Source organism: Bison bison, unplaced genomic scaffold (genome assembly GCF_000754665.1).
Source record: "Bison bison bison isolate TAMUID 2011002044 unplaced genomic scaffold, Bison_UMD1.0 scf7180017864379, whole genome shotgun sequence".
NCBI classification, from domain to species: domain Eukaryota; kingdom Metazoa; phylum Chordata; class Mammalia; order Artiodactyla; family Bovidae; genus Bison; species Bison bison.
In genome coordinates, this window is record NW_011494951.1 from 4,143,829 (window position 1) to 4,164,988 (window position 21,160).

General features: G+C 40.7%; 1 protein-coding gene across 2 annotated transcripts in view; it reads right to left on the reverse strand.

The window, feature by feature from the left end:
• Positions 1-21,160, reverse strand: part of CLNK (cytokine-dependent hematopoietic cell linker) — a 209,256-nt gene that overhangs the window by 10,073 nt on the left and 178,023 nt on the right. For both annotated transcript variants that reach the window (XM_010857269.1, XM_010857270.1), the window contains exons 15-18: positions 19,843-19,883; positions 11,872-12,005; positions 6,448-6,525; positions 1,514-1,669 (exon numbers count right to left, since the gene is read on the reverse strand). In XM_010857269.1, coding sequence (XP_010855571.1) covers positions 1,514-1,669; positions 6,448-6,525; positions 11,872-12,005; positions 19,843-19,883 — 409 coding nt within the window. The remainder of the gene's footprint in view (positions 1-1,513; positions 1,670-6,447; positions 6,526-11,871; positions 12,006-19,842; positions 19,884-21,160) is intronic.

Sequence of the window (21,160 nt, forward strand, 5' to 3'; positions counted from 1 at the left end):
TTTTTCCAGTGGTCATGAATGGATGTGAGTTGGACTGTGAAGAAAGCTGAGTGCTGAAGAATTGATGCTTTTGAATTGTGGTTTTGGAGAAGACTCTTGAGAATCCCTTGGACTGCAAGGAGATGCAACCTGTCCATCCTAAAAGAGATCAGTCCTGAGTGTTCATTGGAAGGACTGATATTGAAGCTGAAACTCCAATACTTTGGCCACATGATGCGAAGAGCTGACTCATGGGAAAAGACCCTGATGCTGGAAAAGACTGAGGGCAGGAGGAGAAGGGGATGACAGAGGATGAGATGGTTGGATGGCATCACCGACTCAATGGACATGAGTTTGAGTGGACTCCGGGAGTTGGTGATAGACAGAGGCCTGGCGTGCTGCGGTTCATGGGCTCACAAAGAGTCGGACAAGACTGAGCAACTGAACTGAACTGAAAGCCCAGAGAAGTGAAGTGACTGGCCTGAATTCACACACATAGTAAATGGTGATAGAATTTGAACCCTATCTCGCCTTCTCTTTCCTCCCTCCCTCCCTCCTTCCTACCTTCCTTCTAGAAGAGTTGAAAGAACAACTTCTCTTTGCCCTCTCACCACCTGTGCATCTCTAGCCCTTGACTTAATTTTCTAAGCTTCAGTTTCCCTACATCTAAGATAGGAACCACTGTTCTATCAAAGAGCTGTTGAGGGTTAAAATAAGATAATGCAGACAGACCAGGCCTAGCATAAACACAGCAGAAATCAATCTCCTTTCCCTTTTCTCTCTGATCTATTTATTCAGTTATTAATGAATGCTTTAATCGACTCATTCTTGCACCAAGCTGCCTCTCAGCAGACGTGTACCGAGGTTGGTCACGCTCAGCATAGCACTGGATGCAGTGACTGAGCCCACGATCAATGTGGGGACACACACCTACCCATTCCTAATGCCAGTACTGCTGATGTCACCAGAAATGGCTGCAGTAAAATTCAGCGCTGGCGGGGGAAAGGAGTGTGGCATTAACATGGGTCTCAGGCAAGGCTTCCTGGCAGGCAGGATGGAGATGTGTGTTACAGAATGAGTTTTCTTTAACGGGCCAAGCAGGAGAGAGGGTGCATGGAAAGGTCAGGATTGGCTGCAGGTCCTGTGAGCTAAGACACGGACGAGGATGCTTGTGGAAGGGGCTGGAAGGATTAGATTACATTCTGTACCTCCAGGGTGGCTCTTCTCTGATCTGCAGTCATGGGGATTTGGGAGTGGCTCAGCCAGCATCTCCAAAGTGAAGTCGCTCAGTTGTGTCCAAATCTTTGCGACCCTATGGACTGCAGCCCACCAGGCTCCTCCATCCATAGGATTTTCCAGGCAAGAATACTGGAGTGGGTTGCCATTTCCTTCTCCAGGGATCGAACCTGGGTCTCCCACGTTGAAGGCAGATTCTTTCCAGCCTGATCCACTAGAGAATCCCTGTGAACTCCTTCAAAGCTCCCCTTATTGCTGTCCTTTGGTTGCAAAAGGGAAGCCATTGGGTTATACCCACCTCATCTCCTCTGAGCCCTGTCCCCAGGGCAAACTGCTGATTCCTCTCCAAGAAGCGGATTTTCACATTGTAGACTTTGTTCCTATAAAACACCACCAACACATAGGGCTCCGCCCTGGATTTTGCAGAGCAATCTCGGACCAAGAAGGTGCCATCCTGAAGCAAAAGGAAGAACAATGATCCTTCCAGCCCCTTCCACAATGATCTTTATAACCAGGATCCACCCTCCCAACAGGCACAGCAGTGAAGCCTGTGTGCCTGAGATCCCCAAGAAGCTTTAGTTTTTGGCAAGCCAGTTCTTTTTTTTTTTTTTTTTTAATTTATTTTTTTAAATTTTATTTTATTTTTAAACTTTACATAATTGTATTAGTTTTGCCAAATATCAAAATGAATCCATCACAGGTATACATGTGCTCCCCATCCTGAACCCTCCCTCTGGGTCATCCCAGTGCACTAGCCCCAAGCATCCAGTATTGTGCATTGAACCTGGACTGGCATCTCGTTTCATACATGATATTTTACATGTTTCAATGCCATTCTCCCAAATCTTCCCACCCTCTCCCTCTCCCACAGATTCCATAAGACTGTTCCATACATCAGCGTCACTTTTGCTGTCTCGTACACAGGGTTATTGTTATCATCTTTCTAAATTCCATATATATGTGTTAGTATACTGTATTGGTGTTTTTCCTTCTGGCTTACTTCACTCTGTATAATAGGCTCCAGTTTCATCCACCTCATTAGAACTGATTCAAATGTATTCTTTTTAATGGCTGAGTAATACTCCATTGTGTATATGTACCACAGCTTTCTTATCCATTCATCTGCTGATGGACATCTAGTTCAATTTAATTCAGTAGGTGTTTACTGAGGGTTACAATCCTAAAGGAAATCAACCCTGGATATTCATTGGAAGGACTGATGCTGAAGCTGAAGCCGCAATACTTTGGCCACCTGATGCAAACTGCTAACTCATTGGAAAAGACCCTGATGCTGGTAAAGATTGAGGGCAGGAGGAGAAGGGGGCGACAGAGGATGAGAGGGTTGGATGGCATCATTGACTTGATGGACATGAGTTTGAGCAAACTCCAGGAGATAATGAAGGACAAGAAAGCCTGGAGTGCTGCAGTCTGTGGTGTCACAAAGAGACACGGCTGAGTGACCGAACAGCAACATGTCTAGGGGTTCTTGTTATTTTGTGAAAAGTGCACCATTCAGATCACAACACCCTCCTCTTCCAAATCTTCCAATATCCCCCGCTGTCCTCAGTGCCATGCCTACAACTATACAATGATGTTCATGGACCAAGGTACCAGACTCTCCTGCAGTTTTATCTTGGTCACTCCTGCAGCCTCCAGCCCTGGGATGATGGTGCTGGTCAAGCTACCATTTCCCAGGGGCACCATCTTGCTTTCAGGTTCTTAGCATTTGCACAAGCCACCCCCTCTGACTTCCCTTTCCTCCCCGCTCTGGGGCTGCTTTCCGCCATCTGCCAGGGTTCATGTGTTTCCTGTTCTGTTAATGTTCAGGGTATTATTCTAGAGACAGTAGGAACACTGCAGGCTTTGAGTAGGAGAGGATTTGAGCATTGACGTTGATCCTCCTCATGGGGAGTGGCTTCAGTCACTGATGTCGAAATGAGTGGAAAGACTTTATGAAGGAGAAATAGAAAATAGAGCATGGGATGAGGTGACAGGAAGTGCAGGGCAAAGAAGAGGAGACAAAAAATGTTCCAAGTTGATGTCTCAGAGATGGAGTGAAACTCAGAAGCTTCAGTGTCACAGAAGCCAAGGGGGGACAGCAGAGGTTTCCAAAAGAAAGCCAACAATGTGAAATGGTCTGAAGGCTGTAACTAGACAAGCTATAAATATAATATCAAATAATCAGGCACACCCTGGGGAGTAGCTCAGGATGAAGATCTGGTCATAAAAGGCTAAGAAATGGAGCAATCTTCCTGAACAGGTACACATATAAGGCTTAGTTCTGTGGTTACATCATGTCAGTTATATGAGGAAAAATACTGAAAAATCTTTAACTGTAATTTCATTGATTCTTGGATATGTAGTTATAAATATGTAGAGTAGATCTAGTTAAGTATGTATAGTACTATGCATTCTTTATGTGATAGGTATTGTATATGATAATTTATATTTGTAATTATCTCCTCTATTGAATATATTTCATTTCTATATGTTTATATATATTATATACATGCATATATAATAATGATTATAATACTCTACAATAACACTATAAATATATTAAATTTATAAATAATACTATAAAACTATAGTGATGTCATGATGATGCTGGCAGCTAAGGTTTACTGAAAACTGCTCTCAAGATGCCAAGCACTTTATACACATTTTATTTGATCCTTATGTAAGGTTTGAGGAGGTATTTTATCCCCATTTTACAGGTAAGGGAATTAGGTTCTAATTATCTAAGTGGATCCCCTGACACATCACAGCTAATCAGCGGAATACCAAAAAGCCAAGGCCACATTCTTGCTATAAATACACCAATCTCCAAGTGCATAAAGTGAATTTAAGGAATTTTCTGGAACCTGTTCTGCCAAAAATATTCAGCCATAATTAAAGCCTTAAGACTCAAGCATAGAACATTGCCAAAGATTAGAAAGTGAGAAGGCCAAGACATGTGTCTGGTTTGGGGGTTTATCATTTAACACTCTGCAATGAGTTTGTCACAGTGAATTTGGGCAACCCTGTAATTTGAATTAAATTATCTTACATAAATGGGAAACATGTTTTGACAAAACTGAGACAAACCAAATAGGAAAATATGAAGTCATTCAACTGAGATTCTGTTTTCTCAATGCTTTTTGGAAAACGGGCACACAGAAAGGGAGGGAAGGGAGCCTTGAAAATGCCCAAATGTAGTGGGAAGGACATTATATGGCATGTACATTGCCCTTCTAGCACCATCCACACAAGGGGCTCCTGGAAATAGGTCTTCTAAGAGCTATTTTTCCCTTGGGAAAGAGACTCAGGGAGTGTCATAGTTGATTAGCCAAGAAGAGACAGGGTTGGAGCTGGCACGACCATGGCACCATTAGACGCAGCAGAGGTCAGCCGTGTGTGGGATTCCTCGGGGACAGGGAAGGGAGAGTCCTTGAGGCAAGCACCGCCCAGCCACCTATGAGTCCTTTGTAGTCCCTTCTAGAAAATAAAGAGCTACAGTGGCTCCCCGAGGCTGCTGGGATCTTTTGAAAACAGCACTGATCTTTAATACAGGTTCTGGCACTTTCTCCACCTTGTAATTGAAACCTTAGCCTCAGTTTCCTTATCTAGAGAATGAGATAGTTTTGCTAATTCCTAATATGTTCAAGATACTTTGTTATTGGATGTATTAATTTCCTACTATTACTATAACAAATTTGAATGAACTCAATAACACACAAATTTATTCTCTTACAGTTCTGGGGATTGAAGTCTGATATGGGACTCACTGGATTTAAATCAAGGTGCCAGCAGGGCTGTGTTCCTTCTAGAGATTCTAGGGGGAGAATGTATTTTCTTGCCTTTTCCAGCTTCTAGAAGCTGCTACCAGTGCTTGCCTTATGGCTGTCTAGGGCTGACTCTGAGCCTCCTGTCTCCCGCTTACGAGGACCCTTGTGATTATTGTCAACCTTCCCTGATAATCCAGAATAATTTCCCTATCTAAAGATTCCGAACTTAATTCCATCTGCAATTTTTTTTTTCCATATAAGGTGACAGAGACACAGATATTAGGGATTAGAAAGTGGATATATTGTGGTGGGAAGAGCATTATTCTGTTTACCCTAACAACTTATATGTACTTAACTTAGTAATTTGATAGCAATATATTATATAATTATATATAATGTGTATTAATAATTTAATTATATCAATTCTGAGAGCTAAGTTTTATTAAAATTTATTGGTGACCTGTCATTTATTCACCCATCTGCTAATTAAATAACTCATTCATTTTTGTATTTCCTCACTCAACAATGACAGTTGTATTGGTTAGCTGAGGATAAGTATTGATACTCCATTGGTCCTGAGAGCCTTCCTGTCACTTCTAAACAATCTATTCTAGTTCTCGGCACACAGTAGAGTTAGTTGCTTAACAACTATTTTCTGTTTGTGATGATGGTTATAGTAGTGATTTGATCTGATCACAGTTATCCCAAGTCCTCTCTTTTTTTGAATACCTGTAGCTTTGGAACCATTTGTTTTTTTTTTCCCCACACATTTCCACTTGTTTTGAAGTTGAGTCTGGTCATGTGGTTCAGTCTGGCCAATGAAATGTGAGCAGAGATGCAGCATGCTATGCTTGAGAGAATGTGTTGAAAACCAGTGTGTGATTGGTGTGAGCATATACTCAGATGGAGCCTCTAGCAGTCTGGGTCTACCCACCCAAACCTGTCTTGAGCATGAAGCTCAAGAAACAGATACAGTTCTGTTATGCCAAGCAACTGAAATCTTGGGGCTGTTTGTTACTACAGCATGATCTATCACATCCTGACTATTTGAGCATTTATCATCCCTGCTATTTCTTAAAGAGGTAAGACGTAAAAAGCCAACTGTACCTTGGGCAGACCTATAGGAAGGACATGAATCTTGAACAAAGCAGAAGGAAAGCACCTTCCATTGCAGCCTCCGTTTCTACCCTAGCCTCCACATTTGGTCTCCAAAATAGATCCTTAGGGTTGATTTTACTATTTTCATTTAACAAATAAAGAAACCTGCATTTACAGATGTTTAGGAACTTGAGAAAGTCACACAGCTGATAAGTGCTACAACCAAGTCTCAAATCTAAAACTATTTGAAAACCCATTTTCAGTGACAACCTCCCCAGCAGTGAGAAATTACAACCCGTGACCTATGGGCAGAAAACTCTAGGATGACTACAGAATCAATGCCAACATGCCCTGGAGAAGCCATTACCTTGTTCTCCTTCATTAATGCCTCTTCCACTGCCTGGCGACTGTATTCTCCAACGTACCATTCGTTGTGCTGGACATCCTGCAGTACAGGTGAAATGGTGAATGCTTTAGGGTCAACGGGAAGGACTGTTAATTAAAGTTTACTTTTGTTCCACTAGTGCAAATCATGGGGCTTCCCAGGTGGCTCAGTGGTAAAGAACCTGCCTGCCAATGCAGGAGATGCCAGCGACGTGGTTTCTATCCCTGGTTGGGAAGAGCCCCTAGAGTAGGAAATGGTAACCCACTCCAGTATTGTCTGGAAAATTCCACGGACAGAGGACAGTCGGATATGACTGAGTGATGGAACACAGTCATATCAGTGACCGATCACAGTTGAATTTATAGCAAATATGCAGTAAAAAAACATCAGTGACCGATCACAGTTGAATTTATAGCAAATATGCAGTAAAAAACTGCCTATCCTTGATCTTGAAACGGACACAGACAAAGTAACAGCAGTTTAGGAATTGTAAAATTGACATAACAGATCTGTCATTGAAAGTAACCAGAAACGTTACTCCATCTACTGAGAAAGGTGTCTTGGCACCAAACTCGAAATGGATAACAAACCTTTTATCATCAATGCTTTCTGAACTTGCACCTGCTGAAGCTTATTGAGGTGAGTGTATGTTATTTTTGATCCCTATGAGGCCCTAGTCACCATAAAAATAGCAGGGGAGGGAAAGATAGGTGTAGATTGAGAGCATCTTTAAAAGTTTTTTAAATTAATTTTTAAATTTTTATTAAAATTTTTTTTTTATTCATTCATTTATTTCTTTTTGGCTGCACTGGGTCTTTGTTGCTGCATGGACTTTCTCGAGTTACAGCGTGCAGAGGCTACTCTCCAGTTGCAGTTTGAAAGCTTCTCATTGTGGTGGCTTCTCTTGTTGCAGAGCATAGGCTCTAGGGCACGCTGGCTTCAGTAGCTGTGGCACATGGACTTGGCTGCCCTGTGGCATGTGGAATCCTCCTGGACCAGGGATCGAACCCTTGTCTCCTGCATTGGCAGGTGGACTCTCAACCACTCTACTACCAGGGAAGTCCTGAGAGCATCTTTATGTCAATTGCCTAAACTCACCTGTGGTAGGACTGGGATTTGAACCCTGGTCTGTCTGGCTTTCTCTCTGTGCCATGGTATCATATTTATACAAATTTATTTCTTTTGATTATAAAATCCACCACATCAGAGAGAAGGTAGGGCAGTCAGGGAGATGTGCCATGGATCTGCAATTCCTTTACTGAGTTCCAAGGATAATAATATTAAATAACCCTTTCCATGAGTCCAACATCTCCAAGGCCCTCCCTCATTCTTATCCCAGTCCGTGGCCACAAGAATCCTGTAGGGCAGATGTTGTTAGGACAGTGGAGGCTCAGGAAGTCAACTTCTGTTCCATGTGGCAAGAACTAGGGCTTTGACATCAAATCTTTGGTTTTCAAAATCCCTGGTCCTCCCAGCACAAACCTGATCTTGCAATGATGGGTTCACCAAGCACATGAGCATCACTGGGAAAGGCATGGGCTAGCTTCCCCCCCAACTCTACCCCCTCACTTCTTGCCCACACCAGATCTGAGGACGGGGGCCTGGCCAGCCAGCTGTGCTCGCTCTTGTCTGGACACACATGGTTTCAGGGCTTGACATGAGCTAGCCCTGCTGCCTGGAATCTGTTTAGGCTCCTCACTCCTCCTCCTCCCTGGTTCTGCCATTGTCTTCCATCAAGCTTGGGGGCAGAGTCACCTCTTACTTGAGGCATCCTTTGGAATGAATCCCTTTACCTAGTCCCTACTGCCAGGGGCAGGGTAGGACCTGCTCCCCTCCAGCAAAGTCAGGTACCAGGTTCCAGAACAAAGGGCAGCCCAGAACCCCACTTCCCTGTGGGAGAGGGAGCTCTCTGTTAGAGAAAGGTCTGCTGCTTCTGGGGAGCTTCTCTGCCAGCCTGGGAGCCTGGCAGGGCTCAGTCACACTGTGCTGCTTCTACTCTGATTTTGTTAGTCGAAGCTGGAGCTACTTCTTCCCTAGTAGCTCAGTTGGTAAAGAATCTGCCTGCAATGCAGGAAACCCCAGTTCAATTCCTGGGTTGGGAAGACCCCTGGAGAAGGATAGGCTACCCACTCCAGTGTTCTTGGGCTTCCCTGGTGGCTCAGTTGGTAAAGAATCCTGCAATGTGGGAGACCTGGGTTTGATTCCTGGGTTGGGAAGATCCCCTGGAGAAGGGAATGGCTATGAGAGATTTCATAACTCTGTAGTTCTCCAGGTGTGATCGGAGTGTGAGCTGGCGTGTTTAGGTGCTGTTCAAACAGTGTGAGGCAATTCTGAATGACCTGGAGGGAGAGATGGGCCCCTTTCACTTTTCTTTCCAGCCCTCTGAATAATCCAACAGGGCTGCTTCATTTTGGTGCTTAATATCACTATGACATTTATTTTTTAAAATATCTAGATTTTTTAAATGGATAGATTGTATTTATTTACTTTTCATGTGTCTGTTCATTTATTTTTTGGCCATGCTGCACAGCATGTGGGACCCTAGTTCACCGACCAGAGCTCAAACGTGCCCCCTGTACTGGAAGTGCAGAGTCTTAAACCCTGGACCATGAGGGAAGTCTCTTGTTCTGGCATCCCTAATCTCTCCTTATGCTGAGGTCCATTAGTGAGTGATGGCATCCTACTATAATATAATAGCCTTGTTTTGTTTGAGCTAAAATGAATTTTTTTTAAAGCTGTGATAAAACCATGTGTGTGTGCTCAGTTGCTTCTGACTCTTTGTGACTCCTAGACAGAGGAGCCTGGTGGGCTACAGTCCATGGGATCTCATGGGCAAGAATACTGGAGTGAGTTGTCACTTCCTACTTCAGGAGATCTTCCCATCGCAGGGATGGAACCCAAGTCCCTTGCATCTCCTGCACTGGGAAGTAGATTCTTTACCACTGTGCCACCTGGGAAGCCCCTATACACAACATATGATTTACCATGTAACCACTTTCAAGTGTACAGTGCAATGACTTTGAGCACATTCATATGGCTTTGCAGCCATCACACTATTCCGCTCCAAAACATTTTCATCATACCAAACTGAAACACTACACGTTCAACAATAACTCCTCTGGTAACCACCATTCTGCTTTCTGGCTCTATGAATTTACTTATTCTATAAGTAGACTCTATACTGGTCTTTTTGTGTCTGGCTTATTTCACTTAGTGTTATGTTTTTAAGGTTCATCTATTTTGTAACACATCAGGATTTCATTCCTTTTTACAACTGAATAATGTTACTATATTTCATTTATCCATTTATTTGTTAATAAACATTTGGGTTCTTTATACTTCACAGCTATTATAAATAATGCTGCTGTCAACATGAGTGTACAAAAGTTTGTTCAAGTCCCTGCTTTCATTTCTTTGGGTGTATACCTAGAAGTAGAATGCCATGGTTAGTTTTAAGATTACTTTCTATGTATATATGTAATACTGGTTTAATAGAGCAGTGATGTAAAATGAAAAAAAAAGTTAAAAGATATTACTAAGTATAACATTATTATAGATAATATACAGATAGGCCACAGATCGTAAACATGCATTCAGATAGTTGAAATCAGGAAAGTCCTGGTTTAGTACAAGCCTTTCCCATGCCTGAAGAATCCAGATTCTGGGAGGGGTGTGATTTTTGGATAGATACCTAGGTAGGACTCTGGGATTCCAGTGCTTATGAAGATGATGAAAAGGAAGCCAGGTATGTAAGACGGGGCAATAGAAGAGCCATGCACAAACATTTCTATGCTCATACCACGTGCAAACTATGTGCAAAGTCAAACTTAAGAGTACGAGACTTCTTTTAGACTTAAGGTAAAAATTAACACTAAGTATAAGGACAACCAATGGCACTTGGAACATTGCAGGAATATGAGCAATTGTTCCAGTAGTCATGCGTGGATGTGAGAATTGGACTGTGAAGAAGGCTGAGCACCGAAGAATTGATGCTTTTAAGTGGAGTGTTGGAGAAGACTCTTGAGAGTCCCTTGGACAGCAAGCAGATCAAACCAGTCCATCCTAAAGGAGATCAGTCCTGAATATTCATTGGAAGGACAGATGTGGAAGCTGAAATTCCAATACTTTGGCCACCTGATGCGAAGAACAGACTCTTTAGAAAAGACTTTGATGCTGGGAAAGATCTTCAATCTTCCCCAGGAAGATTGGTCCCCAGGAGAAGGGGACAACAGGAGATGAGGTGGGTGGATGGCATCACCGATTCGATGGACTTGAGTCTGAGCAATCTCCGGGAGCTGGTGATGGACAGGGAAGCCTGGCGTGCTGCAGTCCATGAGGTCACAAATAGTAGGACATGACTGAGCGACTGAACTGAACTGACTAGAGATATCCTATGTGCTCTGCTCCTGCTTAAAATCTTTTGCAAGCTCTGTAGCAGAACTCTTAGCCTATAAGGCTATGGAATGGAGACCCAGAAGGAACATGTCCTTCTGTGCCTTATCATGAAAGACTTTAAATTAATGTTGCAATGTGATGGAGGGAAGAGGGTAGAAACTAAAGAAAGTTTTATCCCCCCATATATGTGAGTATAAGTGCAGCACGGCCTGAGAAGAACTGGTTGTGGGAATGGAGAATATTTTAGAAAGAAAGCAGGAAATAGATGAAGGACAAGCAAGAATCCATCTACTATTACATCTGTTTGCATCTCTGCCCCTTTTTACATCTCCCCTGGGGTAGAGACCATAACTTCTAGCACATTGTCTGGTATAGAGTAAGTGCTCAATAAATGCTTGCTGAACGGTTCAAATGAAATGAGCATACAACTTGTGAATCTTTTGTTGGAGAAACAATTGCAATATGTAAATCTTCATCAATTGTAAAACTACTGAACAAGCAATACACATATAACACAGTTCTAAATATCTCTATTTTTTGGATTAAGTTTTAAAAAGCACTTTTAGAATATGGAAATATACAAATTGCAAATTTTAGTGAAATGGCAAGATGCAATGTTATACAGCGAAATATTTTTAAAAATATTAACCCCCAATAATATATAGCCAGAAGGGGGAAATCTCAGCGCCAATCGTAATGATCTCCTTTTTAGGCATTGTTCAAGAAAGCTCTCTTTAGGTGCTGTGTGTGCATGGTCAGTTAGTTCAGTCGTGTCTGACTCTTTGTGATCCCATGGACTGTAGCCCACCAGGACCCTCTGTCCATGGGATTCTCCAGGCAAGAATACTGGAGAGGGTTGCCATTCCATTCTCCAGGGGATCTTCCCAACCCAGAGATCGAATCTGCATCTCCTGCACTGCAGGTGGATTCTTTACTGCTGAGCCACGAGGGAAGCCCCTGTTTAGGTGCTAAGGTCATCTAGGAAAGTACCATAGGAAGTGTCTGTTTTACCTTGCCATCAGACCTTCTGGGGAAAGGTTTCTTCCTGCTCGTGATTTTATGAAGTAGTGGATTTTCCTGAGGGCCAGAGCCGGCTGGAGACTGACATCTCTGAGGAGCATAGGATGGCATGCTTTCTTTATGATCTGGGAAAAGTAAATTCACATTTAAATATGACTATGATGGAACCCATCACTCCCTCCGGTGTTTATGGCAACTTAGTCTCTACCACCATCATCTCACTCTTGAGAGCAGTCTCCTCAGGACTGTTCTCTTGTTTCAGATTTTGTCCCTGTCTCCCTAGGGCATCTGGAGTCACCTTCAAAAAATGTAATTCTGACTTTACTATACACGTGGTACACATCCTTCCATGATGATCTGGAAGAAAATCCAAATATTTAAACTTCTGTCAATAAGGTCCTGTATAATCTTCCTCTTCTTATTTCTTCATCCATCCTCTACTGTCCATGCTGTCCTGGCTGTAATGAACTTTGCTTAGTTTCTTAAACAAGCCAAGCTTGTTTCCAACTCAGAAAACACCATTTATTTTAAAATGCAAAAGAATAACTTTTTGTTTTAATGGATCATCTTTTATAACCTGAAATAATGACTAATAGACAAATTATGGTTACTCAGACTTGGGCACTTGGCAGATGCTTTACTAAAAATGAACAAAGTAAGCCTGTCACTTCATGGAAAACAACTGGCAGTATTTGTGGCCAAGTTTAAAATTAGACTTTTCAAGGGCAAACTGGAGTTTGGAAAAACTTGTATCTGCCACAGTGACTTAATAGCATATCCACAGTTGGACTTTTCTGATGAGATTGGAGGCATTACTTACAAATGTGATTAAAAAAAATATTATATAATAAAATATGTTAATGTGAGAAAGATCTGCTCACGTTTGTGAATCACTGTTTTCCAAGTGACTAATATATGATGCTACAAAATCATGTCTGGGTAAGAGTCTTTAAAAGGGAAGATAGACCAATGGATTTCATAGTAACAGAATACAAAAAATTCATTGAAAGGATTTTGATTTCACATGGCACCTAAGCTTTAAGATACTACTACTTTGTCAAGTTTTGATGTGGTGTATTCTCTAATTCAATAAAAATAACATATTTTCACTGTGTCATTCCAGTAAACCTAATGGAAATGAATTTCAAGAAATTAAGGTCACAAGGCAATATTAATAACCTCAGATATGCAGATGACACCACACTTATGGCCGAAAGTGAAGAAGAAGTAAAGAGCCTCTTGATGAAAGTGAAAGAGGAGAGTGAAAAAGTTGGCTTAAAACTCAGCATTCAGAAAACTAAGATCATGGCATCTGGTTCCATCACTTCATGGGAAATAGATGGGGAAACAGTGGAGACAGTGACAGACTTTATTTTGGGGGACTCCAAAATCATTGCAAATTGTGACTGCAGCCATGAAATTAAAAGATGCTTGCTCCTTGGAAGAAAAGTTATGACCAACCTAGATAGCATATTAAAAAGCAGAGACATTACTTTGCCAACAAAGGACCGTCCAGTCAAGGCTATGGTTTTTCCAGTGGTCATGTATGGATGTGAGAGTTGAACTATAAAGAAAGCTGAGTGCCAAAGAATTGATGCTTTTAAACTGTGGTGTTGGAGAAAATTCTTGAGAGTCCCTTGGACAGCAAGGAGATCCAACCAGTCCATCCTAAAGGAAATCAATCCTGAGTGTTCATTGGAAGGACTGATGTTGAAGCAGAAACTCCAATACTTTGGCCACCTGATGCAAAGAGCTGACTTATTTGAAAAGACCCTGATGCTGGGAAAGATTGAAAGCAGGAGAAGGGGATGACAGAGGATGAGATGGTTGGATGGCATCACTGACTCAATGGACATGAGTTTGAGTAAGCCCCAGGAGTTGGTGATGGACAGGGAAGCCTGGCGTGCTGCGATTCATGGGGTCACAAAGAGTCGGACATGACTGAGCGACTGAATTGAACTGACTGAGGGTCACAAGGAAGAAGCCAGTTGTTAGAAGGAATGCTTAACAAAGATATTTATAAATATGTTAGTAATTTTAAGCAAGAATTAACTGTATAAAAATGACAAATCATTGACAGCATGAAAACAGCATCATAATAAAATTCTGGACAATGATAACATATAAAATGGAAAAGGAGTTATTAATGTGAAGGCAGAATTATAAGTTATTTAGTCTTAATTCAGTCTAGAGAACATAAAAGTTATAATTCTGGTCAGTAGCTTAATAAAAACTTTGAAAGAATGGAATACTTTTCACACACTATGTTTTTTAAGGCAAGGTGCTAAATAAAACATTAGCAAACATTTATATGCCAGTTACCATAACCTTTAAGTTATATGTGTATTTATTCTGTTTCTTTTTTGTCATCAAAATGCCAGATTTGTCTGTAAGTTTACTAAGAAGAGCAGAGTACTCCTGAAACACTGAAAGGTCCATTTTGAGGATTCCAAGGATTGTGACTTTTAATGTGGAGTCTGAGAATATAGGGAATACATGTGTCAAATGTTTGTTGTAGAAAAGCATTTGGTCACTTAAAGCTTAAATTACATTGATCATGGTAAGTTAATTTCACTCACCAACTTACAACTACAAATAGGAATAATGATAAAGACATCTGTCTTTTCCAATTTTATTTTATAAGGCTAAAACTCTACTTTCAGACGCACTGCAGAATCCACCATCAGAACAAAAGCACCTTATGTTTTCTGTATTGTTGAAAAGAGGATATGAACTTCAGAGTTTTAAAATTCGAGCATGCTATTTGTTTATTTAGCTAAATACTGAAGGTAAGCAAGAATAGAATTTGAATGTATATATAACTTTCTAGAAAGAGAAAAGGGAATAAAAAAGAGATGAATTCAAGATATGGCAGGAAAAAACCCAAAAATCAATAAAAAGGGCAAGTAGGAGGCACAACATAATATAAAAATTGATTGAAAAAATTAGTAATTACAATAAATATCAATGGTTTAAATTTTGCATTTAAAAACCAGATGCTTATTGGTTTAAAAAGTCCAGTTCTGTGCTAATTACGTATCTGAAATATGACACAGAGAGATCATTAATGAAAGAAAGCAGAACCAAGCAAATCCTAACCAAGAGAGAGCTAAAAGAGCTATGGAAATATTTTTAAAAATGACTTTACCAATAGTATTTTAAATTTTAATGCAGCAGTACAAGAAGACATATTATTTAAATAGCCATAACTATCTTTTCAACATGGATCGAAATAGTGAGAACGTTCTTGAGGGAAGAAAATAACTGTTATCAGCATTTCCTATCATTTTGTATAGCATACATGTGTTCAGTGATTATGAATTTTTCATGATATTGTGGCAACTGATTTATTGTATTTCAACTCTGAGGGCCTTGCTTGAATATTTAAGAATCCTACTTGAAAAAGAGCATTCCGAAACAGCTCTGTGCATCTGTTGTCTATTCAGAGAATGAGTTAAACAAAACAAACAAAACAGCTTTGCCATGTAATTTCACCAGAAGTCCTGGATGGATCTTTGCTTAATAAATGAGTGAAATTCCCAGTATGTAGTTCCACTACAAGAATTTAGTTGACTTTGTTCTAAAGTAATGGTGGTAATCTTCGGAAAGTTTTACATAAAACACTGCATTTGAGTTTTATAATCCCAGGAAATAGGACTCTCCTACCTGGAGAATGGAGAGTCACATTAATAAACAGATTGAGGACTCCTCTGATGGTCCAGTGGCTAAGACTCTGGTCCCAATACAGGAGACCAGGGTTCGATCCCTGGTCAGGAAACTATGTGCTGCAACTAAGAGTTCAGTGTGTGTGTGTGTGTGTGTGCGTGTGCGTGCGTGCATGCGCTCAGTCATGTCCAACTCTCCTCTCTACGACCCATGGACTGTAGCCTGCCAGGCTCCTCTGTTTATGAGATTTCCCAGGCAAGAATACTGGAGTGGGTTGCCATTTCCTTCTCTAGGGGATCTTCCTGACCCAGGGATCAAACCCAAGTCTCCTGTGTCCCCTGCAAGAGTTCCCATGCCCCTACTAAAGATCCTGCCTGCCACAAGAAGACTGAAGATCCTGTGTGCCACAGCTAAGACCACAACGATTTTAGCAACCAAATAAATAAGTAAATATATATATATATATTTAATAAAGAGATTGACACAGTAAATGGAAGAACATTGGTGATAATATGTGTAGGTGGTCAAGAAAATTAGGATAGTCTAATGAAAATGGTACGGATAAACATAGTTATCATACTGATATCAATAATTACTAATATTTAAAAGCTGATATCAATAGAACCATACTGATATCAACACTGGTGGAACCATATTGATATGAATAATTACTAATATTTAAAAATGCTTATGTATATAAATCTCTTAGCACAGAGCCTGATTCATACTAGTCACTCAGTGAATGCTACTACTAATGTTACAGTGTTAATAAAGAAACAGCTCTAGAGCTTTTCTTGAAACTTATAATAAAACCATTTTATTTTAAGCAGCTCTCCATACCTATTTATTAGCAAATTTTAACTTTCAGTTCAGTTCAGTCGCTCAGTCATGTCCGACTCTTTGCAACCCCATGAACCGCAGCACGCCAGGCCCCCCTGTCCATCACCAACTCCTGGAGTTTACCAAACTCATGTCCATTGACAGTGATGCCATCTAACCATGTCATCCTCTGTCATCTCCTTCTCCTGCCTTCAATCTTTCCCAACATCAGGGTCTTTTCAAATGAGTCAGCTCTTCACATCAGGTGGCCAAAGTATTGGAGTTTCAGCTTAAACATCAGTCCTTTCAATGAACACCCAGGACTGATGTCCTTTAAGATGGACTGGTTGGATCTCCTTGCAGTCCAAGGGACTCTCAAGAGTCTTCTCCAACACCACAGTTCAAAAGCATCAATTCTTCTGCACTCAGCTTTTTCTATAGTCCAACTCTCACATCCATACATGACTACTGGAAAAACCATAGCCTTGACTAGACGGACATTTGTTGACAAAGTAATGTCTCTATTTTAACTTTACTCCATGTAAAATTTAACAAAAAATTTCTAAGAAAAGAGTCATATAGACAAAAAATTTATAAAATGCACATAGGAAAAGAAATTAGTGGAAAAAAACTGAAATGAAGAAAAGAAGTCACCCAACATCTCAAAAGTGAATATTTTCCCCAAACTTTCTGGTTTCTCTTCCAATATATCAAGTTAATTTTCTTTATTGTCCGGAGATCCATCTACTTAGGCTCCCAGTAGTTTAGCTTGAATTTATTTATCAGAAAATTGAGAAAAACTTATTTATTAACTAGTAACTGAACAGTCAAGAATAACTGTAAATGGGCATATGGTAGAACTGACATATATACACTACCATGTATCAAATAGATAGCCAATGGGAAGCTGCTGTACAGCACAGGGAGCTCAGCTCAGTGCTCTGTGGTGATCTAGAGGAGTGGGATAGCGGGGTGGAGGGGAAGCCCAGGAGGGAGGGGATGTATGTAAACATATAGCTGATCCACACTGTTGTATAGCAGAAAGTAACAATGTTGTAAACCAATTATACTCCTTAAAACTAAATAAATAAAATAAAGGACCATCCTTAAAAAGAAGTATAACTGTATATTTTCAAAGTCTTTTCTCATTTGTTAAATTGGGATGATGATACCTACCCTGATGGAGAAGTAGGTTTCAGTCTTCTACATGTGGAACACTGTCTCCCTCACCTGAGACATCCAACTTAAAACTAGTAAACTTTAGAGAGCCCACTAGACTCAGAGCTCTACGTGTGCCTGGATTGTGCATTGTTTTCTGTGCACCTAATTTCTGCCAAGCACTGGTGACCCAAGGGTGTATTTTTACCCCAGAAAGAATCACTGAACAAATTGATGGAAAAGTTCAAGCACTGGTCAGTTAAAGGATGAGGCTGTTTCTATTCTGTATTCTTAAGGCCCAGCCCAATTTGGGGCATAAACCACGTGCATGGTGGATATTTGTTGCCCAAAAGAGGAATTAATGGTGTTTGAAGGCATTGGAGACAAAAACATTTTCCCTGTCCATCCCAGGATGTTTCTTTATGCAAACCTGTTTCTTCTCAGATGAGTAGAGAACAGTCTACATGACCCCAGTATGAATGATACACTCCCAGTCAGAGGATGCTTGACTGGACTCATGTCTTTGAAGGCTTTCCACTTCACTAACACCACTTTTCCATTCTTCAGCTGCTCTTTATTTCTTTATGTGTTCAAGATTTTGTCTTTCAGGTCAAGACTCTGGATTCCTCTTTAATCTATGATTCTGCTTCTCCATCTCTGTGATAATTCCAGTTTCAAAACCCCCATCTGTAAAGGCTTTCCTGGCCCATTCAGCCCCTGGACCTTCCACCTGGATCTTACAGGTCTTTATTTTCATACACCAAGATCTGGCCTCCAAGACTGCTGTTTCTGTCATTCAATTTCTAGGAATTGAGCCATGTGGCCACCCTCCCTTAGAAAAGGAGTCCTCTCTTGGGAAACTCTTATTAGGGATGTGTACATCTGGGGATATGAGTTTTCTATATTGGTTTCCCCATGTAAGGTCCAGATGGTGCAGGGCAAAGAGAAATAAGGACATGATGGAGGCTATGGAGGAATCTCTTGGTCTCACTGGATCAGTTAGGGAGAGAATCACTGGAGAAGGAAAGGAAATGCAAAAAAGAAGGAAGGATATTAAAATGTGTCAGTTGCCTACAGTGTGCTAAGCAGAGGGCTGTGTGTGTGTGTGTGCATATGTGTGTGTGCGTGTGTGTGTGTGTGTGTGTATTAACCCTGTTAGTTAATAGTATTTGAATTTTCAAAGAGGCAGAAGTGGGACCCTGTGAGTTAATATCATTATTTTAATTTTATGGATGGAGGAGTGTGAAGCTCAAAGAGGCAGAAGTGGGATCAAGGTCAGCAGAGCCCTCAGTCTTTCCACTCTATCCCATGGAGTCCAGCCACCATTCTGTGGCTCAGCAGGGAAAGATTGAAAGATTAGGCCTGAACACAGAATCTCTATGGCATAGGGAGTGAAGAAAGACAGACGAAAGAACATGACATATCTAGTTTGGGCCAAATAATACTAACAATACCAAAAGCCATCACCAAGAGTAATATAACACTATATTTATAGGCTACTTTTGACATCTCCATGGACATGGTATCCTTCTGATTTTTATCTTTTCAAGGAATTAGTAATAGAGGTTGGTTTTTATTTTCTCTATTTCACAGATTCTTTTTAAGATAAATATATTTTGCAACCAGTGGAATGACAAAAACTAAAAGTTTGTCAAGGAACAAATGTTGGAGAGGATAGGAAACAATGGGCTCTCATAAGCTGTTGTTCAAACAAAGTGATATGTCTAATTTGGAAAACACATCTAGGGTTGGGCTTCCCTGATGGTTCAGTGGTAAAGAATCCTCCTGCAATGCAGGAGATATCATTCGATCCCTGGGTCAGGAAGATCCCCTGGAGAAGAAAGTGGAAAGCCACTCCAGTGTTCTTACTTGAGAAATCCCTGGTGGGCTATAGCCCATAGGATCGCACGAGTTGGAGATGACTTAGCAACTAAGCTACCAGAATGTAGTGTCACTGAAGAGAGGAATATTCTAAGACGTAGCCATTTCCCTCTTAAAAAGAGAACTTATCCTATTATGTACTTGGAAAAATAGGTACATATTACATACAAGGGAAGACATCTACAATATTGCTCACAACTAATGTCCATAAGAGGAAAAAACTAGAAACCACCTAAGTTATCATATTTAATTGAGGATAAAATTTATGTGATATTAACACAATACAATGCCACACATCAATGAAAACCAGAGAATTAACACCTACATGCATCAGCTGAGGGACTCTTAGTTTCACAAAAGCTAATTCATGGTGCAGGAATATCAATAATGTCATGACTTACCCGCTTATTTTATAATTCTTAAGTAAAGTGTTCTTACCTCGGTTTTGCATAGTCGGGTTGCGTGTCATGAATGAAGAGCTAAAGGAAATATTACAATTGAAAGAATATTAGTACTTTCTACTTTAGCTGGGTCAGTACTCATGGTCTAAGTCATATTTACAGAGCACTTTAGAGTTTACTGGATGAGTTAGAAGAATCATCTGTTTTGTAAGGTGTAGGAGGCTGGTTCCTTCCTTTCTCAAGACAGACTGACATTAGATGTGGAACACATTGACTGACTCACATGTGTTCTTTCCATGTCACTTCAATGAGCATGCATCGTAATCCTTTACTTTTGGAAGCCATGACTTCAGACTTGCCTCGTAGATACAGTCACTGGAGAAGACACTACAGCTCCTACTCTGTAGTATTAATAATTGCTTACTAATTCAGGGTGAGTCGTGCATAGCAAGGAAGAAAGGCATAGGAATTATTTCATTTTCTCTTAAAATGTGAGCTAGGTAAGAAAACTGTGTGTAAAGGAAGGAAATCCATAAAGAAAAAAAGGATTATAAAAATATAATAAAGGCACTGAAATAATATGCATTTCTAAACACAGTAACAATGTTACCAAGACTGTTTATCAACAGCTTTAGTTTAGCACTTAATGTTTAGCTTTGGGTGACAGAGCTAATCTTCTGATTCATTTTGTATTGTGGTCAGCATCATCATTATAAACTCTAGGTGTTGCTGAAGTTAAATCTAGTTACTTGGAGCATGCTCTATGCTACGATCGTGCAATTGAACAAAGGCTCTGGGTTAATTCAGGGAAATTCATCCCTTTACCAGCAGCAATGAAATCAACTGAATACATATATGGTTTTTGTTATTTCCATGGAAGCCTGGAGTCTTACGACTTGCTTCGCAAACAGAAATGCCATTGGATCACTGAACTGCCACATTGTGCTGTCATCACTAGTCAGGCTTCTTTTGCTATCTAAGCCTTCGATTCACCATTAAGTTTGTTATATTTCCCTAGACATTTAACAAAATGTCTAGGGAAAAAATCATAGAGGGTTTCCCCGATTCTTATCCAGGCAGTGGATAAGAATCTGCCTGTCAATGCTGGGGACACTGATTCCATCTCTGGTCCAAGAAGATTCTACATGCCTCAGAGCAACTAAAGCCTGTGCACTGGAACTATTGAGCCTGTGCTCTGGAGCCTGGGCATCGCAACTACTGAAGCCTGCATGCCTAGAGCCCACGCCCCACAACAAGAGAAGCCACTGCAGTGAGAAGTCCATGCAGCACAACGAAGAGTAGCCTCCGCTCACGGCAACTAGACAAAGCCCGCACACAGCAACAGAGATCCAGCA